The sequence below is a fragment of the Spermophilus citellus genome (assembly GCF_964194105.1).
Source record: "Spermophilus citellus genome assembly, chromosome: 17".
Taxonomy (NCBI): Eukaryota; Metazoa; Chordata; class Mammalia; order Rodentia; family Sciuridae; genus Spermophilus; species Spermophilus citellus.
This window is the reverse complement of record NC_138199.1, coordinates 48,743,663-48,768,933: the sequence shown is the minus strand read 5'-3', so window position 1 is coordinate 48,768,933 and position 25,271 is coordinate 48,743,663. Positions and strand designations below refer to the sequence as shown.

Sequence of the window (25,271 nt, the reverse complement as noted above, 5' to 3'; positions counted from 1 at the left end):
CTCTCCCTGCTCCTATTCCAGATGGAGCCCCAACCTGAGGAGGTACCTGTCACACTGGGATCCAACTTGCTAACTGTGCGGAAGTCTGGGGTCAGCCGGACACACTCTCTGCCCAATGACAGCTACATGTGCCGGGATGGGAGCGCTGCTGAGGGGTCCCCAGGACACAGGGGCTGGGGGCTTCCCAAAGCCCAGTCAGGTACCAGGGCTGGGAAGGATGGCTGGGCTCACACAGGAAGACCCCAACCTTGCCCAAGCCCGTTCCTGACCTGGAGGACCATCAAGGCAGCAAGAGGTCTCTCCTACCTGGGAGCCCCAAGCCTGAAGGGGGTCACCTAGGGAGGCCCCAGCCTGAGGGCAATGGCTTTCAACCCAGGATGGTGAGGGTCTGGGTGGGGAGACCCTGATGGGGGGACCCTGATGGGGAAGGAAAGGTAGAAGGCAGGTCGCCTCTCTCCTCTTGTCTCCTCCTCACCTCTCCCCTGCTCCCTCCCCACACAGGCTCCATCTTATCTGTCCACTCCCAGCCAGCGGACACCACCTACATCCTGCAGCTTCCTAAAGATGCGCCCCATCTGCTCCAGCCTCACAGCGCCCCCACCTGGGGCACCATCCCTAAACTACCCCCTCCAGCTCGCTCCCCTCTGGCTCAGAGGCCACTCAGGCGCCAGGTGAGCAGGTGTGGAGGGTTGGGCCTGGGTCTGGGGACTGGACTCTATGCTGGGAATCCTAGGCTATTGGTGACAACCAGGGTTGACACTTTCATTCTTCCAGCAAACATTTATTATTTGCCAATGATGTGCCAGACTCAGTCCTAGGGGACAGGGATGCAGTACTGGGCAAAGCAGAAGTAGCCTGTACACTCCTGGAGTTTGCACTTTCTCTTGTTTCACTGAGGAGGCCTGGAGACCAGGGCAGGCCGTGGCTTCCCAGGGCCACACACATCCAGTGGAGATAGAACCCAAATCTCAGGACTCGCTTCTCCACGCGAGCTGCCTCCCTGTGCTTCACACTTCAGGCTGAGCTAAAGGGCACGAGGCAGGTTTCAGGTGTCTTCACTTTTCACCAAGTCTGGGACACATTTGGGCACCTCCCTGAACCCACGCTCTAGGGGCACAGGGCAGAGAGCAATGGAGCCAGGTGAGGCTTGTATGCCCTGCCTGTGACCATGGCTATGTCCCATGCCCCATGTATGTCCTTCTACATGAGTGTGGACACATAGAAATCTGCTCAGTGCCGTGCATTTGAGGAGCAGGCACAGTCCCTGACCATTCTGCACGTGCTCACTCTGGGCTCACCGTCTAATTGTGGAGATACATGCCATCGGATTATTGCAACAAGAGATCACAGTTGTGGGACTCATGTGGGGTGCAGTGGGGAGCAAAGAAAAGGAAGGGGGATTAATTTTACTTGGAATGGAGACTGACAGGACTATATCACAGAGAACCCAAGTGATATAAAGGTGAGGTGTGCTTGCCAATCAGGAGGGGATTCAAGGCCAAAGGGGTAGCCTGTGCAAAGGGTGGGAGGCGAGGAAGAACCAGCTGGGGAGCACAGCTGGCCCAAGTGCTCTCTTGCTTCCCAGGGGCCTGGGGCTGCGGAGAACTATTTCTACAGGCTTGGTGGTGGGGGTGGTGGGGGTGCCAGGGAATAGAGGAGGGAAGATAGATTTGGGGGTTGAAGGAGAGGCATGGTGAACGGTAGAGGTCAGGCTGCGCATGGCCCCCATATCCCAATAAGAGCAGGTACTCATACCTCTGCTTAGGGGGGGTCCTACACCTGCATGGGTCAGGGGATATTCAGCTTGACAGGAGGGACAAGGGACAGTCCATGTTGGGGAGAAAACCCCTGGGTTGAGCCCTCCACCCACCCCATACAGGCAGCAATAAGAACTGATTCCTTGGACGTGCAGGGCCTGGGCAGCCAGGAAGACCTGCTGTCAGAGGTGAGTGGGCCCTCCCCACCTCTGGCCCGGTCCTCCTCCTTTTGGGGCCAGTCCAGCATCCAGGTGCAGCAGCATTTCCGCAGCCAGAGCAAGGTCTCGAAGCACATGCCCCCGCCAGCCCTTTGCCCAGGCCCAGAACCCAACTGGAGCAAGGGCCCTCCAGAGACCAGAAGCAGCTTAGAGCTGGACACAGAGCTGAGCTGGATTTCAGGAGACCTGTTGCCAGTTGGCAGCCAGGAGCCCCTATCCACACGGGACCTAAAGAAGTGCTACAGTGTGGAGTCCCAGAGTGGCCGGCGACGGCCTGCATCCTGGCTGGATGAACAGAGGAGACACTCCATCGCGGTCAGCTGCCTGGACAGCGGCTCCCAACCCCACTTGGGCCCAAGCCCCTCCACCCTCGGGGGCCAGCCTCTTGGGGGCCCTGGGAGCCGGCCCAAGAAAAAACTCAGCCCACCCAGTATCTCCATAGACCCCCCGGAGATCCAGGGCCCTCGGCCCCCACCTAGCCCCGGGGTCTGCCTACGGAGGCGGGCTCCATCCAGCGACTCCAAGGATCCCTCGGCCTCTGGCCCCCCTGACAGCATGGCTGCCTCACCCTCCCCAAAGAAAGATGTGCTGAGTCTCTCCGGTTTGTCCTCTGACCCGTCAGACCTGGATCCCTGAGTCACACCTGCTCTCTCACTCACCTTTCTCCATTGGGTGCAAATCCTAGCTCCTCCTCCTGGGCCATATTCCTGAGAAAGTCCCATAGAGACACCAAGGAGGTGCTCCTGCCTGCCTCCATGGCTCTGGGTACCTGTAAGCAGGACTTCCAGAGTCCAAAGCCGCAGCCCTGGCGACTCGGCTCCAGGCAGAGAGAAAGAGAGAGAGAGATGCCCAGCACGGCGAGGTTCCGGACACCAGGAGCTGTTGGGAGAAAGCAATACGTTTGTGCAGAATCTCTATGTATATTCTATTTTATTAAATTAATTGAATCTAGTATATGCGGGATGTACGACATTTTGTGACTGAAGAGACTTGTTTCCTTCTACTTTTATGTGTCTCAGAATATTTTTGAGGCGAAGGCGTCTGTCTCTTGGCTATTTTAACCTAAAATAACCAGTCTAGTTATATTTCCTCTTCTTGCAAAGCACAAGCTGGGACCGAGAGTGCATTATAGCCCCGACGGTGGCCCATCTTCAGTGGAGAGCGAGAACCATTTTGGAAACTGTAATGTAACTTATTTTCTCCTTTAATCTCGTCATCATTTTCTGTAGGAAAAAAAAAAAAGAAAAAGAAGAAAAAAATGAGATTTTACAAATGAAATGGAACCTTTTTATATATACATACATATCTATATATCTATATATCTATATAAAATAAAGTAATTTTCCAAAATAAAAAGTTAAGCACGGTCCAGAGTAAAAGCAAAGGGGATGGAGAGCTAGGCATGTCCAGATGGCCATGGAGATTCCTGGAGATGGGGAGTGGGCGGTGGGGAGGGAAGGTTTGGAGCTGCCTCTGTGCGTGCAAGTGTGGACGTGTAAGTGCGTGCTGGTGTGTGTGTTTGTGTGTATGAGGTGTGTGTGTGTGTGTGTGTGTGTGTCTGTGTTTTAGAACCCAAACGCCTGGCCCTGGAGGGCTGCAACCTTGCTGCCCCTACCCCCACACACACCTCTCCTCCGGGGGCTGGGAGAAGAGGAACAGCCCCTCTGCCTGGCAAGATGGGGGCAGGGGCTCCTTTTCCTATCAAAGCTTCATTGCATCGTCCCCTTAGCCAGGCAGCTCAGTGAATGTGAGTAATTCCAGATTAACTCTTATTTCTGCTGACAGCTATCAGCCGCACATTGAAAGCTAGAAATTGGCATAATGAAGCTGTTTTGGTTAATGGTGCCGACCGAGGCTGGGGAGCCGCCTGGGCTGCCTGGAATCTGGATCTGTGGGCTGGGGGGGGGAGGGGGACAAGCGCATCTGTTTTCCCTCCCGGGGCTTCACCCCCAGTTTGCCAAGCATCTGGCTAGGTGGGTGACCTAGGTGGACCTGTACCTTGCCTTGCCCTCCCTCCTGCGGGCAATAAGATTAAGCTGTGTAAATGGAGTAGGATGCTCCCTGTGGAGGATGTGGGGACCGGGGCTGTGGTCCAGAGGTGAGCTCCTGGTGGGGTTGGTAGGATCTGCTGCCAGAGAGGAGCTGGCCCCCTGAAGGGTGATGAATGAGTCCATCAAGGTGCTTACACGGTCTGCTGCAGCCTGCCCAGTGGGAGCCAGCGGAGGGGGAAGGGCAAAGGCGGCCACCACAAGTGGGCGGGGGCAGCAGAGGGGAAAGCCGCATGGCCCAGAGCCACCTTTCTGGTGCTACCACTGGCAATAGTTTCTTGTCGGAAACCCTGGTGACCACAGGTTCAGCCAGCCTGTGGCCTACCAGTCACCCGCCAACATCTGCCGGACTCCCACTCCCTCAGACATCCCTGCCCACTCGCCCAGCCTCAAGCCCCTGCCTTCAGACCCCAAGCCTGCCTTTGATTCTTGAAACCTGAGGCCAGCCTTCACTCACAGCACCTCCCTTGCCATCTGCACCGTCTGCACAGGCAGCGGGGAGTCTGGGGTGCCAGGCTGCTGGGTGGCTGGACCTGGAGGCGTCCCTTGTCCAGCCTGTTCTTTTCTAATTGCTCTTTTGGACAGAATTGCTACACTCCTTGGAGCAAACACCTGGTTTGATCCTCCTAGGGTGTGCAAGAATGCCAAACTGTTTCCTCTGGCTTCCTCCAGTGAGGAGGGGGTATTTATAAGCTGATTTTTTTTTAAGCAAAGCTGTACAAAATTCAAAATTCCTCGAGTTTTGCCACCTGGATGTACAGATTAAGCTTTTATATTTTTGTAGAATTCTGTAGCTGTCTATTCCCCGAGGGTGGGAGATTTGGGAAGGGAGCTCTGCGATCTCTTCTTCTTTTGGTGGTTGGAGGATTCTAGGTCAAGGTTAATCAGAAACCAGACCGCTGCCCTGTCCCCTCATTTTCCATCCCTGCCTCTGGCTAGCATGGCAGCAATTTAATGCTGTAGTGTTACTTAGGGTGACTCTTAGTATCCCTGGTTCCTTCTGGGGTCCCCTTCCCCTGATCCCCTCTTCCCAGTAGGAACCAAAGGAAGCTTGTTTAGGGTACACGAGCTAGGCTTTGGGGTTACTCTCTAGAGATAGGCAGGGGTCAACCTAATGAGAAGGACTAGGTCCCCACTCCCTCCTCCACCTCCATCACTGGACCTGAACATTTCTCTGGAAGGAGGCCGTGGCTGGAGGGGTCATCTGGATAGTGATATGGAAAAACGAATAGCGGAATCAGCGTGTATAGCTCAGGGAGACAACTATGGCCTTTCCCCCAACAATGTAAAATCATCATCAGGGATGGAAACCATTGTGTCTCATTGAAAGGCTTTGGAAGTGGGAGTAATGCTGCCGAGTCTTTTGAACAGCAGTCATAATAATGCCAATGCTGACCTCGGATTGCTTATCTGGGTGGTTATTGATTCTACTCTAGGATCCAAAGGGGGTGGTGGGGCGAGGGTGGGAAAGTCTGAAGAAGGCTGGAGGAGGGAGGGGCTGGGGACAACACATCTTCGATTAGGGCCACCAAGAGGAGTCCCTGCCTACAGACTTGAGTGATGGGGAGGGGTGCTTTTAGAGATAAAAACATCTCCCTGGTGCTTGTGCCCTCAAGTCTTCTCTTGGGGGTTCACAGGAAACTGTGTCAACAGCTTCAGGCCCCCACCTCAAGCCTGGCTGCTTTTGCTTCCTCCACCCCCAAAGCTCCAGGAAAAGGTCTGTCTGGGGGTGGGGGACAGGGAAGAGGAGTGAGCTGAGCTGGTGCTAAAAACAAACCTGAGGCTCATATGCAGTCTCTCACTCGCTCCTCAAAACACCCCAGTAAGGGAAGTGCTGTTGCTAGCATTTTCCATGCAACAGTGGGTTCAGAGAGGTTAAGAGACTTGCCCAAGGTCACACATCCAAGAAATGGCAGAATTGGGATTGGACCAACCTGCAACCCATGCCAGCCCAGATTGTTCTCATTGTGGAGAAAACAGGGCTGAAGGGAAAAACTGTGCTTATAAAATGAAGGGGTGTACAAGACAGCAAGGGCACCCTGTTCCAAAGCAGTCACATTCAGGTTCATAGAAAGGTACACGTGGGTTCCCAGGGTGGCATGCTCAGAGACGGTGGGCCCCCACAGCTCCCACCAGCCTTTGGCCACAGGGGGCAATGGAGAGGGGTTCGGATCACAGGGTGAGGGGTCCCTCAGCTCCAGCTGTTTGTCCAACAGCTGGCCAAGGCTGTTCTGCAATCCCTGCAGATTCCCAGGCGCCACCCTTCCCCGGCAGTTCTGCCCTGAAGTCCAAGGCACCTGCTCTCCTCCTCCCCTCCCACCTTCTTTTCTTTCCTACCCTCTAGCCCTGCCCCACCCAGGCCTCACCCACTTTTCAAACATCCCTTACCTCCATCTTCACCCCTGGTCCCCACCCACCACATCCTGGTGCCCCATGGCCCCCTTTCCCCTTCACTGGGCCAAAGAAGCCGACAGAAGCGCAGTGAGGGCATCAGACGCCAGGTGGCAGCACGAGGCACCCTCAGCTGGTGCCACGCAGTGCCCCTCCTGAAGAGGGACCAAGCCAGGGAGAGGATTCCAACAGTGATGGACACCTTGTATGGACAGGTGTTCTGTAAAACTCCCCAAAGAAGGAAACAGAATCCCAGAGCCCAGTGAAGGACTTGGGGTGGGGGTTCAGATAGGAATCCTGGCCATCCTAGGACCGAGTCCAGATATTCAATCCTAAGGCTGGTGGACTCAGGACTAATCCAGGACAGTGATGGCCAGGAGTAGAAATAGTTCTCAAGGCAGGTTGAGTTGTGCCCGGGCTTCCTACTCAGGGGAGGAGGGGCAGAGCAGGGCAGGTCAAGGAGGTGGCTGCTCCAGGAAACCCCAGGAGGGAACTCTGCTAAGAACTGCTGAAATTCTGCACGCCTTCACCCTGGTCCAGGTGTGGGAGCTGCTGGCTTTTGCCCACGGAGCTCATTAATTCTTGCTTTGAAAACTCCAGAATCAGGCACAGCAGCCAGTGATCACACATGCATGCCAAATCAGGTCAGGAGCAGGCTGGGTGGAGGGACAGCCTTGCTGAGGCCCTGAGTGGTCCAGCGGGGCCCCTGCCAGGCTGGGGTCTGAAGGAAACAGACCTCATCATGTGGGAGGAAAGAAGTGGGAGGCAGGTATGAGAGCCTATGCTTAATTTAGGGGTGCTCCAGGCCTTCAAGGGACGAAGGGAGTTAAGGAGAAGCAGGCAGTAAAGTGGACAGGGGTTTGCTCTGTCCTGCTGCCCCTGGCCTGTCAGCTCCAACCTGACTTCCCTGAGGCAGCATTTCCTGGGCCTGGGCCTTCCCTTGCTTTCTCTGCTGTCATGCCTGCTCTGGGCTGTGCCTTGCCATGAGCTTATCTCGCCATTTCCTTGCGAGGAAATCCCTGGTGCTGAGTCCCCCAGGACACTCACTGCTGAGGGAACTACAGCACTCTGTCAGCTCATTTAGCCTGGAGCTGCAGTCACCTGGGGAGGGAGAATGGGAGGTGGGTTTACTACGGCCTCTCAGTCCCTGTTCTCAACCTGCGCACAGCACTGGTGGAGGCTAAGCCAGACCATCAGTGATTACAATATAGAGAGGGGGGTGGGATGTGTGGAGGAAGGGATGGGATGGGGAGGTCCAAAGAAGGCTTCTGGAAGGGTGAAGGGTCTTGGGTGAAATCTTGAGGGATAAGGAGAGTTTACCATGTACAGGAGGAAGGTGGGCTGTGTGGAGGACATGCTGAGCAGCCTTGAATGTTGGCCAGGGTAAGAGCCGGGAGTACAGGAAGTGCAGTCTGACCTAGGAGCTGCGGCTGGCATTCAGAAGGTGGGGGCTTCTCCTGCCTGTGCCAGGATGGACTCTGTGACCCTGGGCAAGCTGCGGGATGTCTCAAGGCCTCTGAGTGTTTCTCTGGCGAGAAGAACAACCAAAACAATGGCATCCTTGAAACACTTTGCTTATGATTCAAGGGCTGTGTGAAAGGGCCACATTCCATGAGCAGCTGTGAGCACTGAACCCTAATGCTTTAGAGAGATGGGGGGAGGCAAGGGTTGCCAGGGGCACCCACCTTGATCTTAGAGTCTTCCACTCAGTGCTGTAGCTGGGGAAAAGCAATGGCAAGATGAAAGCCTAGGGCCAAAGGGGCGGGTACATTAGCCCCAGTGCAAAAACCAGAACCAAAGGGTCTCGACCCCATACTGAAGCTCTAACCGGTAGACTGCCTGGCCTATCTTGGGGCCAGAAGGTCCCAGGTGGAACCAGTCTGGTTCCAGGTTCCACATATCAGGAAGGGAGTCTTCCTGGGGAGTTCACCTCCTGAAGTGCCCTGAGGGAAGATCCCCAACTCTCCCAAGGGTAAGGCTAACCTTCCTGGTTTATCTGATGCCCGTGGCCCCACAAGCATAAGAGGAGGAAAGGAGAGGAAGGGAGAGCCCAAGATGGTGGTGGAGAGGCCAAGGAAAAAAGACAGGGGCAGGGGGTGCTGAGAAAGCACAACAGCATCAGCAGAAAACCTAGCAGGAGCGTCCCAGCAGCTCAGGCAATAGAAGGCTGGAACACTGGGGCTGGAGGAGAGTTTAGTGGCCCCTTCCTTGTCCAAGCTGCTCAAAAAAACTGGGTCCCAGAGGCATCAAGGAGCTTGCTGAGGTCACAAAGTTCTCAAATGGTACTGCTTGAGGCTTGAAGGGGGTTGAAGGTGACTCAGTAGGTCTCTGCCCTTGGGGACCTCTCAGACTGGCAGGGAAGACAGATTCTTCTCAACTAAATATAACTCAAGGCACACTGTGACAAGATGTGGAAGCTCTGTGAAGTGTTTTACCCAGGGAAAGGAGGAAGGAAAGGTGGGCATAAATAGATGAGTGCAAGGGAAGGGGACAGACAGAAAGAGGGCTGAGAGGTCTTTCTCAGTGGAGGGTCCCCAGTCCAACTGCCTGGGGAGGGAGAGCCTCGTTCCCAGCCTTACCACCCATACCCCAGTCTGCCGATCTCTGTTCTGACAGCCTTCCCTTCTTGTGACTTCTGGCTGGCCACTTCCCCGCTATCCTGCTGACTCCCTTCCACTCCTGCTTGGCGGTCAAGGAGGAGAAACCTTGTTCTGAGAACAAGTGCCAAGGAAGGGACCCCGAGGGGAAATTGGGCAGAGGTGGCAGGCAGGGCCAGGGGAGAGATGAGCCAGGGGAAGAGCTGCCCAGGAGAATTCCTTCTCAACCCTCAAGAAGGGGTGGTGAGTGGCTTCTGGGACCCTGTTAGGGGACAAAGTGAGACTGGAGAAGTGAGAGATGGAGGGATCCTGGCATAACCAAGTGGAGACAAGCAAAAGAAGGCCACTGACCCCAAGTCCATTTTACAAGTGGGAAATGTGGAGTCTGATATATATGTGGGGTACTGATATAGGGATCTTCTAGGGCTTTACCTGTCCAGCCTGCACCCCGACACCAGGCTGAAAGAAGAAATGAACACATTTGGTGCCTAACTGTGTCAAACAAAGTGCTTTACATACTTCTACCATTGAATTCTCAGAGAACCCAATGAAGGAGATTCTGCTGTGATTATCAGCATTTTACAGACACAAAAGTTGGAGGCACAGAGAAACTCTGGGCCAGACCAGGGAGCCACAGAGCCTCAGGAGGCAGCAATTTAAGGGAATCACAGGAGATCATGATCTAGACCATGGTGGAAACTCCACCCCCACCTCCCTCACTGCACACACCAGTACTGGTGTATTGTTGTCTACCAGTTGTCTCTGGCAACTTGGGGGGAAGGGGTAGCCTTCCATCGTCTGAGCCCACAAGCTCTTCCCATTTTCCAGATGAGGAAACTGACATCCAGAGAAGAACTTGACCTTATGAAGGATTTCTTTTAAAGAGGGAGGGTTGCTGAATCCCTCTCCAAGTCTCCCTGGTTCATCAGCTCCCAGTGTTCAGGGTGGGAGGCATGTGTGTGCTCTGGTCCCCTGACCCCGGTTGGAAACAAACTCTGCTGTGGGCCTGTCAGCCTCAGGATCTAGAGGGGCAACTCTGGCATAACTCTGGGGCCACTGGAAGGGGCTGTCACTGTGTCCACGATCCTTCATTCCCGCCCCTATAGTCCCTGGAGAGTTGCGATTTCGTGGAGGCGCTTTCGCAATCGGCAGGGACTGGAGAGCAGGATCCGGACCGCCCAGGGTAGGGCTCGGCTGGGCGGGTCTCCGCGGAGTGCGCAGCGGGGGCGGCTCCCAGAGCCTGCTCTGCGCCTCTCTGCACCGGGCTGCACCGGACCGCGGTTGCCCTCTCGCCGCTGCGCCTCGGCCCCATGGACAGCCTGTGCGGCTCCGGGGAGCTTGGCTCCAAGTTCTGGGTAAGGCGCGGGGCTCCGGGGCCGCTGTGTAGGGGGCCTCCAGGTCCCCTTTTCCTGTCTTAATGCATAGATTGGCAGATGTCCAGGGACTGGCAGTTTACGGGCCAGCCCTAAGATGGCTTGGGCGCCCCGGAGAGGGCGACGAGGCGCCAAGAATGGAGCGTCGATGGGCCCCCTTGTTCCTGGGTGCCACTGAGACCCCGAATGCTTAGAACTGTACAGAGGTGGCCCTCGTGGAACCTGAAACTGGGGAACTCCACAGTGACTGGCCACACTGCCCACAGCCAGGTCCCACCAACATCAAAACCTGAGGCTTGCCCTGTTCTCCCCTTCCCAGCAGCCTGAAGGACAGGCACAGTGTGTGGCACCCCAGGGATCAGGAAGTGCCCCACCTGCCTGCTGGCCCCAGCCCCTCTGTCCGTTGACCCCATCCTGCAGAAAGAACATTTTGCACTTAGCCACCTTCCTGGTGAACCCTCCAGCCCCTGATCAGTTAACTAGGGTTTAATTGGCCACCCTGCACCTCTGCACTGGGATCCCAGGGCATCCAGAGCCCTTGCTCAACCAGGTATTTTGAAAGCCTGGCCCTGCGAGGACCCATCCTTTTTGGCAAGAGTTCCTGCCACAATATCTCTGGGCAAAAGCCACCTGGCTGCAGGTCAGTGAGCAGACTATCCTTCCCACCCTGGACTCAGAAGAGAGAAGCAGACCCCACTCTGGAGACAGGTCTTTAAAGGTGCAGGACATCAGGATTCCTGAAATCCAATACTCTCCTTTGACAAATGGAGGCAAGAGGCCCAGAGAGAAAGAGACATGCCCAAAGTCGCCCAGTTCCATGAAAGCAGCGTTGGGACAACAAAGGAGGCCTTTTGTGACTCTCATGAATTTCCTTTCAAAGATGCCTAGGCTGTTGACCCATGCCACCTAGCTCAGTTTGGGTACATTAGGTGTAACTGCCTAAGATCTCTCCCACCAGCTGAGGCAAGTGGGAGATGTGGTCTCCGTTCCAGAGATGGAAGTCAGAATATATCTGTGGTCATCCCGGGGTTGACTAGCATAGGATACTCTCAAATCCAGATTCAGAATCCCAATGTGTCTTTTTCCCATTTTGAGTATATGTACATATATGCCTAGTGTGTACACACACATGTGTGCCTATGTTTGTGTGCTAGGGGTGATGGTGGGGTGTTATTCATAGGTATGTGCTATATACCTGTGTATGCATGAGTGTGTGTGTGTGCCTGGGCGCACATGCACACACATCAGGAACCACATTCTGGTTTGTTATTTAAGGTGTCTTAGGATGGTATTTAAAAATTTGGATGGACCAAAGGCATTACACAGATTTTTTTTTTTTTTTTTAGTACTGGGGATTGAGTCCAGCAGCACATTACCACTGATTTACACCCCCAGACCTTTTTATTTTTTATTTTGAGACAGGGTCTTAATAAGTGTCCCAGGCAGCCTTGAACCTGTCATCCTCCTACTTCAGTCTCCTGAGTAGTTGGGGTCACAGACGTGTGCACCACGTTCCAGCTATTACACATGAGTTTTTTCTAAGCTTGAGCAATGGAGTACCTGTAAAATGTCTTTGAGAATTTCTCTTTTTCTCTGGGTCACTGAAGGCTAACCAAGATGATAAAACATCTCTGCCTCTACCCTTCTTGCTCAGCCCCACAGGACTCCACGGCTGGTGTGACCATAGCTCTGTCAAGGTGCCAGAGTGACCAGGCAGGTGTTGTACCCAAGCCTTAGATGCATGGTCCTCTTGTTCCTGGATATCAGTGAAACCCCAAGTGCTTAGAACTGTACAGAGGCGATCCTCATGAAGCCTGGAGCTGGGGAACTCAGGACTCCCTTCCTACACAAAGTTTAGACAACCTTTGTCTCCACCCTTGCACTCAATCTATTTTGGAATCCGAGAGTGTCAGAGCTTGGGGGCCTGAAGCCGCTAGCCCAGTCTCTCATGGTAGAAGGAGAAAAGTTACACCACAATCAGTTACAATCTAGGTACTGGGGTATGGTGTCTGCCAATCTTGCCATTGCCTGACTGTACACCTTTGAGCCCCTGGCCCCCCTGGGCCCTGAATTTCTTCTTGTTGCTACAGGTACTTTCCCTAAGGGTCTCATCTCAGACCTAGCAGGAGTGACATTATGACTCCCTTACAGGGTCTCTGCTTGATTACCTTAAATGATAAGGAACTACTTCCATGCACATCCCAATCTGAAAACATCCTTCATCTTTCATGTGATCTCCTTGCTCCTGGAAGCTGTTCCTTGCTGCGCCTAGTGTGGCTGGTGACTGGGGTTGGGTTCAGAGAAAGCTGGAAGGCTCTTCCAGCTAATTCTGATGTTTCCAGAGTGGAGACAAGGAAGGGTCTCAGGCCAGGAGGCTGGAGCCTCAGCTATAGCTGTTACCCAAAAAGTCTGGGATACTCATTTGTGGCATACTATTTTGCATCTCATTTGCATGGCATATCATTCAGATGTACCTACCCTTGAAGCTTAGGGGCTGAGGGGACCCACCTAGTGGGAAATGGTTCAGGACAGTGAGGAAGTATCAGAACTGGAAGGGACAGGCAAGAGGAGTGGGGTGTTCAGGCCCTACTTGTTTACTCTGCCAAATCTTTCATTAGCTAATCCTCAGAGCCTTGCTTTCTTACCTATGAAATGGGGAAATAATTCACCATCTGCTCACCTTGCAAGATTTTTGTGGGGATACAGTGAGATAGGGAATGAGAAATGATTCTGAGAATCAAGAAACTCTCTGTAGCTGGCAGGTCCTGGTATTCCTTGGAAGTGCGGGGAGGACAAAGAGAAATGAGGTCATAGGTAATGTAAGAGATTTTGGAAACCTACAAGAAAATGGCTCTTGGGCTGTTGGGGCAGAGGGTCCTATTTCAGCTGTTACTGGGGTCAGGAGACTGATCCTGGCTAAACCCATCAGCTTCAGCCCCAGCCTGTTCTGAGGGTAGGAGACTGGGGGAACATCCATGACACCCTGGACATATGCACACACATCTGGACACACACATATCACACGTTGCATACATGATTTCTCTATTTCTTTTTAATATCTGTTTCTCTCTCCTCCCTCTGCCCCTGCCCACCCACCAACCACCCCTGGCCTCACAGCAGGTTACCAACATCTCTGAGCATGCCTTGGGAGTTTGTGAGGAAATAAATTCCAAAAGAATGAATTGTATGCTGTATGCTGGGTGTGGTAGCACACACCTTTGAGTCCCTGCCCCCCCCCAACTTCTTGTTGCTACAGGTACTTCCTCTAAGGCTCTCATCTCAGTCCTAGCTACTTGGGAGGTTAAGTCAGGGGGATCCCAAGTTCAAGGCCAGCCTAGACAACTCAGTGAGACCCTATCTCAAATAAAAACAAAAAAGAGATGGGGTGTAGCCCTGTGGTAGAGAGCTTGCCTAGCACGTGTGAGGCCCTGGTTTCCATCTCTAGCACCAAAAAATTTTTAATAAAAAAGGGTAATTTGTGTAATCAAACTAACCCACAATTCGTGAGGGCCGAAATAGCTCCAGAGCAAAGGAGGTCATTGTGAACTTTTACTCTGACCTGCTGTCCTTTTCTTGGAAGTTTACTCTGAACTGAGCAATAGAAGTTGGACAGTACCCAGGGGTGAGGCGAGTACATGGTGGAGGGACCCAGGACTATTTGCTCTCAGGAGGTACCAGCCAATATGCAGAACTAATCGTATGACCCCAGGCAACTAAGAAATTCAAAGATCGTGACCATAAAAACTATCCAAAAGCCAGGCATGGTGACACACACCTGTAATCTCAGCCGCTTTGGGAGGCTGAGCCAGGTGGATCAAGAGTTCAAAGCCAGCCTCAGCAAAAGCAAGGCACTAACAACTTAGTGAGACCCTGTCTCTAAATAAAATACCAAATAGGCTGGGGATGTGGCTCAGTGGTCGAGTGCCCCTGAGTTCAATCACCGGTACCAAAAAAAAACAAAAAACAACTGTCCAAAAAATGGCACTGAGGGGAGGGGAGGGGAGGGGAAGGGGGATAGTAGAGAATAGGATAAACAGCAGAATACATCAGTCACTAGAATGGCAATATGTAAATCAATGGAAGTGTAACTGATGTGATACAGCAATCGGTATACGGGGTAAAAATGGGAGTTCATAACCCACTTGAATCAAATTGTGAAATATGATACATTAAGAACTTTGTAATGTTTTGAACGACCAACAATAAATAAAAAAAATTTTAAAAATGGCACTGACTGCCTAATAAGTAGTGAGTTCCCAATGGGGGTTTGTTGGTTCCTCCTCTGAGATTTCTAGACTCCTCTTTCCCCAGCTCTCTCACTACACCAGACATCTATTTTCTTTTTTTTTTTTAATCTCTTATTTATTTATTTATTTACTTACTTCTTACTTATTTTTTTTTGAGAGAGAGAGAGAGAATTTTTTAATATTTATTTTTTAGTTTTCGGCGGACACAACATCTTTGTTGGTATGTGGTGCTGAGGATCGAACCCGGGCCGCACGCATGCCAGGCGAGCGCGCTACCACTTGAGCCACATCCCCAGCCCCAGACATCTATTTTCTTAGTGGCAGCTCTTGTTCCAGACCCATGGGTCCCCCCACTGGTCAGACTCACACAGTAAGGGAAGGTCCTTCTCTGTTGCCTTTGCTGTGTACCCACCCTAGAGAGGCATAAACCCTGGTCTCTTGGAAGCCCATCTCCTTGTGTATCCTCCTGTGCTCTAACAAGGACCAATTCTGTTGTCCATTAGCTGTGTGCCTTTTGGCAGGTCATTCACCCTCTCTGAGCTCTAGCCAGTCTTAGGTAGGCTCTGGGGCCTCCTTTAAGTGTGGAATTGTACTGTGATGATTCTGGGAGGGTGAGCCTAGGCTTGGAGGCCAAGACCACGATGGAGGCCTTCCAAACTTAAGGGCTCTAGGGTATCAGGGTGTCCCAGGATGAGTAGGTAGCAGGTGTGCTTAATGGACAAGAGCCATATTTCATGTGTTTGGCTCTCAAATGAAGACAGTGACATGCAAAGCTGTGAGGAAGCTGGAAATGGCAGGGCCCCTGAGGTAGGCAGATGGGTGGGAGGTGGGCAGTCCTTAGCCTACAGGGTACCAAAGCTCACCTGCTCCTCTCAGGGATCTAGTCTCACCTGCCAGGTCAGGGACCCTTGGAATCTCTTCCCTCCATCCTGGAGACATTGAATCTGGTGCTGGAAGGCTTTGACCTTTGAGGAGGGAAATTGGCCCTAGATTGACTTCCCTTGTCCCCCGGGGCCTGGATTGAAGGCTAGAGACAGGAAAGGAAGTGAGTCAGGCGAGTGGCTTTGCAGAGGGAGCTTTGCTGAGACTGTCTGCTAGCCCCAAACAGGGACATGGTCTCTGAGCACCATCTGGCTTCCAGGAAGGGCAATCCCAGTCGGGACTAGAGCCAAGCTACTCTGGAGAAGTGCCTGGGCTCTGGGCCCCCAACCTCCACACCATGAGACTGGTGAGGGGGTGGGGTCGGGACCCCTGTAGGAGGGATGAGACTTGGGTCTATCCTTGCTAAGGTGGCTGGACCGCCCCCTTCCCCCACCTAGAGCTGTTCTTGTTTCTGAGGCTAAGTCCAGAGGGTGGGGATGGTGGGGGCAGGGATGGGTGGAGACGGGGCCTAAGCCTGGATTAGATTTCTCCTTCTAATAGGATCTTCAGGTTTCTAGTCCAGGAGCTCCCAGAACCCCCAGTTAGTCTATTACCCAGGTGTTGGCACCTTTCCCTGATCCCAGGGTGGACTGCATGACTAAAAGAGGACTTGCAATGCATCAGGTGACCTGGATACAGGTGGAATGTCATGCTGGAGCCCTTCCGGGTGTAGAGGAAGCCTTATATAAACCCAATCAGGTGATTCAGATTCTATATCAGCCCTGGGTCTCGAGTGTCATGAACATTACGTGATCATTCTGGCACAGACTGGAGTTTAATTAACCCATGCCATCGTGGGCCAGCAGCCCCTTCCGGGTCGGATTGCCAGTTAGGCCTCTGAGCCACACACTGGCCCAGCCCTGCCAATGTGGGGCCTCCCAGGTCCTTCCTCCCAGAGGCTTCCTGTTTCAGCCAGGGTGGCTCAGTGGGGGTAGTTGGGGATCAGGGCCGCCCCTTCCTTTTCTGCACCTCCTTTGCTGCCGAGATAAATGATATTGTCAGTCAATTCCCAGCCACAATCTGCAACCTCAGGAACTGCCCAGCATCGGTGGCTCCCCCCTTCCTCTACCACACAGGATTAAGGAAATAATGAATCTTCTCATGACAGAGCCTGTCAGCAGGCTGGGGCCCCGGGGCTGGGAAGTCCCTGGCAGAGCTGCAGAGGGCTCCGGGTCCTCACCCCACCTGCCGTGGGTGTGAGTCTGCAGGGATTTTGGCTGAGTGCCCGTGAACAGGCATCTGCCACATGGTTCATTATAGGTGCTGGACCTTCCGCCTTATCAGCCCCATCCAGCTGTTTAATCACAGCACTAAGGAAGCCACGGTTGCTGTGGAAACTGTGTGGGCGATGCTGGAGCGGGGGCTGTGGGCCCAGTGCCTGCCTCCCAGCTGCTGCCCTTCAGACCAGCAATGGCAGGGAGGGCTTCAGGAGCCCTAATCCATTCTGCCTTGAAGGGTTTCAGTGGGGGAATGTTATGGGGTCCAGGAAACGTCCTTCACAGACCCCGTCCTCGCCTTCACTTATCTACTTAACTTTCTCTGGACTAGGGGCCCCTTGGATTGCCTGGCCCTTGGCATTGATGCTGGGGGAGAGAGGAGCGTGCTCTGCTCCTGGGCAAGAAGTTGCCCCATGCTGAGATGGGGGCACCCTCATTCATTCCTTTGTTTATTTGTTCTTTGGTTCAACAAATTCATACTGTATGCCTTCTCTGTGCCAGAGGCTGCTCCCCACTCAGAGTTTCATGGTCAACAGAAGGTATCCTTAAAAAAAATTTTTTAAAAAACTGTTCCCTGGGCTGGGGATGTGGCTCAAGCAGTAGCGCGCTCGCCTGGCATGTGTGCGGCCCGGGTTCAATCCTCAGCACCACATACCAACAAAGATGTTGTGTCCGCCGAGAACTAAAAAATAAATATTAAAAATTCTCTCTCTCTCCTCTCTCTCTCTCTCTCTCTCTTTAAAAAACAAAAAACAAACAACAACAACAAAAAAACTATTCCCCAAGAAGAGAATGCATATTCTAGTGGAAGGAGGAGAAAAACCATACAGGTAATAAGGAACTCAATTATATGGGATGAGAGGAAGTATAAGAGCTATGGGGGAAATAGAATAGGTTAAGAGGGCTGGGGACTGGGGATCTAGCTCAGTTGGTAGAGTGCTTGCCTCACATGCACAAGGCCCTGGGCTCCATCCCCAACACTTCAGAGAGAGAGAGAGAGAGAGAGGGAGTGGGTAGGGAGTGAGCTACAACTGAAATTGGGAACATGAAGGCAGAACTCCTTGAAAGGGCTCCATCTGGGGCAGAAGCAGGCATGGAGTGTCTGAAGATCAGCACCAAGGCAAGGGCGCTGGGATGAGCCGAGACAGGGGAGTTGGGGAGATGAGGTGAGCCGGGTGAGGGTGCTGATAACAGGGTCCAGATGAGGCCTTCACTTCAGCTTTTTTTTTACTCTGAGGGACAGAGAGCCCTTGGTGGGTTTGGACCAAAGGAATGACATAGTCGTGTAGCCTGTCTTAGGCTTCCGAAAGGTCTTTCTTTAGCTCCTGTGCTAGAAAAGACAGAAGGGCACGTGGCAGGAAGAGCATGGGGAGGACTGTGGAAATAATCTGAGCAGGAGAGTGGAGGTGGGGAGCCGAAGGCCAGGTAAGGCTGCCTTTTATAGATAAGAACAGTGGACTATAGCACTGCTGTGGAGTTCAACCAAAGAATTTGAAGGTAGAGTGGACAGTGTTTGCTGAGGAATTGGGTGTGGGGTATGAGAGAAAGAGACAAAAGGGACGAGCCTGCAGAGTCGGGCCTGGGGGAGAGAAGAAAGGAGGGAAAGTCGCCATTCATGGAGCTGGGCAGGCTGCAGGGGAGGGGATGGTCCCATTCTGGACCTGTCCTATAAGACACGTCCCACAGATGTCCTAACAAGGGCTCTGGCGTGAACAATGGAGAATCACAGGCGTGGGCAAGTACCTGCTGCGTCTTGGGGATGCCCGGCCTCACCCAGTTGGGTCTTATTTATCTAAAGGAAAGGAGTCAGCCAGGCACTGGGGCACATGCCTGTAATCCCAGTGACTCAGGAGGCTGAAGCAGGAGGATCAAAAGTTCAAGGCCAGCCTTAGCAATTTAGCAAGGCCCTAAGCAACTTAGTGAGACCCTGCTTCAAAATTAAAAATAAAAAGGGCTGGGGGTGGGGTTCAGTTGTAAAGCACCCAGTACCAAATAAGTAAACAAAGGAGCCCAGGCTGATCACCCTGAGGTCAGAGCAGTCATCCTGTCCTCACACCCCCAAAGTCCCTTGTTCATGGCCACAATGTCAGCCTCCGTGAAATGAAGCTTGATGTTCCCCCACAGGCTTCCCCAGGCGCTGCCTTGTTAGGTCCAGATGCTGCGCAGCTCATTCTCTGCCCCCTGGGGAGGTGGCTGGGGAGCTGTCCTCACTCCCATTACTTGCACGGGGACACAGGTTGAAGGAGCTGATCCCAGTCACTTGACTCAGGAGTAGTGGAACAGAGCCATACTGGGCCCTCCACTGGAGCACTGGGTTTTCTTGTGACCACTTCCTACAGACCTTAAAAAAAGTCAGACACCCACCCTCCTGGCCAGGAAGCAATTCCCATCCTGCCCTCACACTGGGACTCCAGCCCCTACCCACACGGTCCCTGTCAGTCATTGCAGCTTCTGGGCTGCTCCAGCCTATGGGGCCCTGTGCTGGGAGCTGGAGGGTGTGGGGCAGCACAGGCACCAAGCAGGAGGGGAACACCCTCCAGTTGTGGGAGAGAGCATGTGTTTACATACACCGGCCCTGGTGACATTGCATCACAGAGCCAGGTGGCCTATCCCAGCCCCATGCTGTCAGGTGTCCTTGAACCTGCTGCCACTTTTTTGTAAACAAGGTCCCTCTGTTAAATACCTCTAGAAACTGTTCTGAGGCAACAAGCGGATGATACTCATGTCAGTGTGATAAAGGCCATCTGGGACACAGAAAGGGAAAGTCAGACCTGGGGTGCCCCAGACAGGCTTCCTGTGGGAGGTGAGGCCCAGAGACCTGATGGTCTGAGTTAGGGTTGGCCCAGGGACAGGCTCTCTGGGTGGGGCCACCCACTGATGGTGGAATGGATCCAACAGCCAGGCCGTTCACACAGGGGAGCCCTGTGCAGGAATGAAGATGGGTGATCTGCCCTCACATGCACCCTCCAGAATGCCCCCCACACGATGTCAGGGAAGGAAATCCAGAAAGGAAGGCTGCATACCGACCATATCCAAACTGGGCAAAATGGATCCACCTCAGGATGGGGGTTCCCACTGGGGTAGGCAGGGACTGGGTGGGGGACAATAGCTGCTTCTGCCAGCAGTGTTCTGTCTCTTGCTGGGGATGCTAGTTACACAGTTGAAGTCCTATGGGTGAAGATTTGTGGACATGTACACTTCAGATGTGTGTACTTTTCTGTGTAGTGGCGCATGCCTGTAATCCCAGTGGCTTGGGAGGCTCAGGCAGGAGGATCACAAGTTCAAAGCCAGCCTCAGCAACTTAGCAAGGCCCTGAGCAACTCAGCAAGACCCTGTCTCTAAATAAAAAACAAAAAGGGCTGGGGATGTGGCTCAGTGGTTAAGCACCACTGAGGGCAATTCCTAGTACCCAAGGGGGTAATTGGCTAAGGCCAGATTAGCTCTGTCTGCTTTCCCTTCCTCCTAGAGGTCTTGACTAGGTCTCGTGGTAGACCCAGTTCTCTGACCACCATTGAAGGCTCGGCAAGAATGCGTGTGTGCTTGATTCTCAGAGTTTGAAGAAATACCAAGTACTTGTAGACCTCTGGGATATAAGATGCACACACAGGGCCTGGGGTTGGCTGCAGAGAAGGGATTAGTGGGAAGGAAGGAGGGAGGAGAAACCTAAGGGGCCTCAGGGTGGGTGCTGGGATTTGGCTCCACGAGCAGCCTGAGCCACTGCAGGTTTGCAGGCACGTGGCAAGGGGCACAGAGCCGTGCTTCAGAAAGGGTCATTCTGCAGCAGTGGCCGGGGCAGTGGGGGTAGAGGGCTACCCGGATGGGATTAAGAAAGGAAGGCAGTCTGCAGAAAGGGAAGCAGTCTATGCAGGCCAGTTCCCTTCCCCGGGATAGTTTATTAAGATGGAGAACTCAGCCCACAGAGTTCAGCAGTTCATAGCCTGGTGCAATGGCACATGCCTATGATCCAGCTACCCGGCAGGCTGAGGCAGATAGAGGATGGAAGGTTGAGGCCATCCTCGAACACTTAGTGAGACCCTACCTCGAAATTTAAAAACAAAAGGGGGTAGGTTTGGCCGGGCACAGTGGCACATGCCTGTAATCTTAGTGAGTTGTGAGGCTGAAACAGGAGGATTTCAAGTTCCTGGCCAGTCTGGATAATTTAGCAAGGCTGTCTGTTTCAAAATAAAGAGCTGTGGAGATGTAGCTCAGTGGTAAAGCGCCCCCTGTGTTCAATCTCCAGTACTACAAGGAAAAAAGAAAGTCCACATAGACCATTTCAAGCCAGTTGTAAACACTGTGGGAAGATGTGTAGACTTTGTCTTCTAGACAGTAGGAAGCCGCAGAAGGTTTAGAGGGAAGGTACAGTATCATCCTTTTGTTAATTAATTCATTTCTTCAATAAATATTTAATTTAACTTACTTAAGCAACTTTTCTGAGCACCTACTATATGCGAGACACCCTTCTAGGGTGCCTAAGTAATTAGGATACATCAATAAATGAAATAGGGTTTTTTCCTTCAAGGATATTACATGTTGTAGGAGGAGATGAAAGAAAATATAATAAATGAGTAAATTATATTGCATGTTAGGTGGTGGTGCTATTGAGAAAGAAAGAACAGAGAAGGCAAGGCATTGGGAAAACTTGCATAGGCTACTGGTGGCAGCATTAAACAGGGTGGTCAGAGAGGCCTTGTTGAAGAAGAAATAATGAAGCATGTATGGGAAGAGTGTTCCATACTCATAGAGACCCTACTATGCAAAGGCCCTGAGGCAGGAATTAGCCTTGTGTGTGTTCAGGAATAACAAGGTCAATGGCTAGAATGAAGCAGTAGAGGCAATGGGAGAAGCCATGGGTCAGGGGGAAAGGACACTGTGCAGGTCCCTGTAGGCTATTATAAGATGTGTAGAGTGGAGGTGTCCAGTTGACCAGTGGATTTGAGGAGTAGTAAACTGGAGAGATAGACATGGAAGTCACTAGAATATCAATGGTACATTGGGACGAGCCTGGGAGATGTAGCTCAGCAGTAAAGCGCCCCCTGTGTTCAATCCTCAGTACTGCAAGAAAAAAAAGAGGTATGAGAGGTGCTGAACCCTTCAAATTCAGATCATCCAGAACAGATGAGAGAGAGCACCGAGGGGATGTGTGCAGATAGAGGAGGAGGAGAAGAGAAAAGGACTAAACCCCAGGGCACTCTCACACCAAGAGGGGAGCCAGCGACACAGGACCAGGACCAGGGATGAAGGAGAAGACCAGGGTCAGGTCCTCGGGTAGTTGGAAGGGAAGAGACCCCATGGTAACTGCTCATGAAGAGATGAGCACCAGGGCTGGTATTTTGGTGAGGGGCCAGGTGGGAGGTATAATTTCCCCAGGTTATCCATAAAGAAACCAAGGTGCTGGGCTGGGGATGTGGCTCAAGCGGTAGCGCGCTCGCCTGGCATGCGTGCGGCCCGGGTTCAAGCCTCAGCACCACATACCAACAAAGATGTTGTGTCCACCGAGAACTAAAAAATAAATATTAAAAATTCTCTCTCTCTTTCTCTCTCTCTCACTCAAAAAAAAAAAAAAAGAAAAGAAACCAAGGTGCAAAGAGGGGAGGATTTAAGCACCTTGTCCACAGCTTACTTTTTTTTTTTTTTTGGTATTATGGATTGACCCCAGGGGTACTGTACACTGAGATACACCCCCAGCCTTTTTTTTTTATTTTGAGACAGGGTCTCTTGCTAAGTTGCCCAGGTGCGCCTCCAACTCCCCATCCTCCTGCCTCCTTCTCCGGCTTTGCTGGGATTACCTACCAGCCTGCGCCACGGCACCCAAGGTCATACCTCTCAAAAGAGGAGAAGAAGCCAGGACTCAAACACCTGCCCATCCAGCTGTTATTCTTTCACCAAGAATCCACAGGGCCTAGTGTCCCATGGGCCTCTGGATGGCTGGGAGAATGATGGTGTCCTTGGCAGAGTCAGGCAAGGCCAGGGGAGGGGCCGGTCCTGGCGGGAGTGAATGAGCGAGCTGTGAGAGGTGTTAAACACCAGGGGCTGGGGACAGATGGGAAGCCATCTGAGAGGGGCCAAGACTCAGGAGGGCATCGGGGCTGTTGCTGTGGATATGGGACTCGGTGCAATCTGTGAGCGGTGATGGGAGAGAGCCCAGGCCGAGGGAGGAACCTGGGGACTGGGGCTGGTGTGCACAGGGCCCGCTGGGAGGAAGAAGAGACAGGGTAAGAAATGCTTGCCCACCCTGTTGCAGGGGGAATCCTGCTTGAAGGCTGAGGGGGGCCTATTTAATTTGCAGTTGAAGGGACTTCTGGTTCTAGAGGGTGGACTGAACATGGGACTTTATCCCCAGGCCTTCCTGATTTTCCACTTGAATAACAGTAAGCAATAAAAGATTCAATCCTGTAAGTCGAGAGAACAACACCTTGGGAAAGGGAGACAGTGGAAACCAATATCTATACAGGTCAGGAAAAGCTCAGGATTTAGAGGGCTGCCGAAGCGGGAGCAGGTGGGGAGTAGGGTGGAAAGCAGGGGCTGGTGGGGAGAATGTGTAAGGATAAGTTGGACACCCACGCTGCTTCCCCACCCCAGGCCAGACCAGCCCCAGACACCTCCTAGAAGTCCTGGAGGTAGGTGTTCAGTGCAGATCTACACACTGCAGGATGAAGCCCCTAGCCTTGTACCCAAATTGACCCCAGAATAAAAGACCTTCAGTTGGGGAGGGACTCTTCTCTAAATGACCAGGTTTCTCCTTGATCACTGTGCAAACTAAGCCCCGCACAGCCTGCAAGGTGCCTGTCTGCTCTTTGGTGACTCATTCAGAAGTAGTGAGACAGTCAAGCGTGAAGAACCACCGCAAATTGGGGAACCTCCAATTTGAATGACAGAAACCAAACCATCAGAGAAACAGAAAAAAAGGAAAAAGAGATTTACGTGCAGGTAGAACTTGGGTAAAAATTAAAATGATAGTCATTTAAATCAGCACAGAAGATAAGTGATCATATCCTCAGGCAACGGGTGGTTCCAGGTGGATGGGATTATGTGGGATTATGGGTGGGTTTTTCTTATTATTTGTTCATATTTTCTGAGTTTTCTGTGAAGAACATGTAATGCTTTGTAAGAAGGTGGAGGTGGGAAGATCAGTACATCAGCAGCCTTGGAGGAAACAATCACAATGAAGCAGGTGTCTATTAGTGAATTTATTTCCCCAACATTTTCCAAAAATATTCTTAGGTGTAGTTATTTCGACGTTTTGTTTTAGGTTTTGATGCTGGGGGTCGAAGCCAGGGGCACTCTACCACTGAGCTACATCCCCAGTCTTTTTATTTTTTATTTTGAGATAGGGTCTAGGTGTAGCTATGAACCAAGAGAGGTGCCAGGAGGGTGACCGGGAGGGGACCTATCATACTGCTCTGTCCAAGATGGAGCAGTTTCCCATAATGTGGACATTCAGGACAGCCCAGCCCAGCCAGGGATGGTGGGTCACCCTAGCTTTGTAACTTGCAAAGATTTCCCCACCTCCTCTTCTTCCTATGAATCTCATGCCAACACAGTAAGATAGTTAGGGCTGGGGGGGAAGGGGCACCCCCATCATAAAGGCAACTAAGGCTCAGAAAAGCCCTTACTTGGGGCTGGAGGTGTGGCTCAAGCAGTAGCGCGCTCGCCTGGCATGTGTGCGGCCCGGGTTCAATCCTCAGCACCACATACCAACAAAGATGTTGTGTCCGCCGAGAACTAAAAAAAAAATATTAAAAAAATTCTCTCTCTCTCTCTCTTTCTCTCTCCTCTCTCACTCTCTCTTTAAAAAAAAAAAAAAAAAAAAAAAAAAAAAAAAAAAAAAGCCCTTACCCAAAGACACCTGAAGAGGGAGGGGGCTCTGAAACTATGGAAATGTTACTTTGTTATTTTGATAAAATTAAAAATTGGGCTAGGGATGTGGCTCAGGAGAAACCTGCTTGCCTAACATGTACTCAATCCCCACCACCACGCAAAAAAAGATAAAAGAGTCGGTATCTAGAACGACAGACAGCAGATCAGCCTGGGAGAGGTGAATAGCAAAGGGGCACAGGCGAACTTGTAGATGATGCAAAACACTGTGGCGGTGTTTTGCAGGCATATGTAAATGTCAAATTCATTGAAGTCATTTATTGTTGATTGATTGATGGATATGGGGATTGAACCCAGGGGCACACTCTTCCACTAAGCTATACCCCCAGTCCTTTTATTTTTATTATTTATTTATTTATTTATTTTAGGGGTACCAGGGATTGAACTCAGGGGTACTTGACCACTGAGCCACATCCTCAGCCCTATTTTGTATTTTTTTTAGAGACAGGATCTCACTGAGTTGCTTAGCACCTCACCTTTGCTAAGGCTGGCTTTGAACTCACGATGCTCCTGTCTCAACCTCCAGAGCCACTGAGATTACAGGCATGCACCACCGATCCCGGCCCCCTTTTATTTTTTGAGACAGGGCCTCACTAAGTTGCTGAGGCTGGACTTGAATTTGAG

At 52.1% G+C, this 25,271-nt stretch overlaps 2 protein-coding genes across 25 annotated transcripts in view; both read left to right on the top strand.

Moving 5' to 3' along the window:
* CACNA1G (calcium voltage-gated channel subunit alpha1 G) overlaps positions 1–3,190 on the top strand; it is a 63,936-nt gene extending 60,746 nt beyond the window's left edge. For 12 of the 24 annotated variants that reach the window (XM_081271887.1, XM_081271888.1, XM_081271880.1 and 9 more), the window contains 3 exons: positions 22–199; positions 502–671; positions 1,880–3,188. In XM_081271887.1, coding sequence (XP_081128013.1) covers positions 22–199; positions 502–671; positions 1,880–2,611 — 1,080 coding nt within the window. In that variant the 3' untranslated portion in view covers positions 2,612–3,188. Of the gene's footprint in view, positions 1–21; positions 200–501; positions 672–1,879 lie in introns of all 24 variants that reach the window. The other 12 variants (XM_081271886.1, XM_081271874.1, XM_081271875.1 and 9 more) reach the window with 3 other exon arrangements.
* A 7,054-nt stretch (positions 3,191–10,244) lies between these two features.
* The window catches only part of ABCC3 (ATP binding cassette subfamily C member 3), a 45,241-nt gene continuing 30,214 nt past the window's right edge, over positions 10,245–25,271 (top strand). The window contains exon 1 of the mRNA XM_081271246.1: positions 10,245–10,366. Within this exon, the coding sequence (XP_081127372.1) occupies positions 10,322–10,366 (45 nt within the window). The 5' untranslated portion in view covers positions 10,245–10,321. The remainder of the gene's footprint in view (positions 10,367–25,271) is intronic.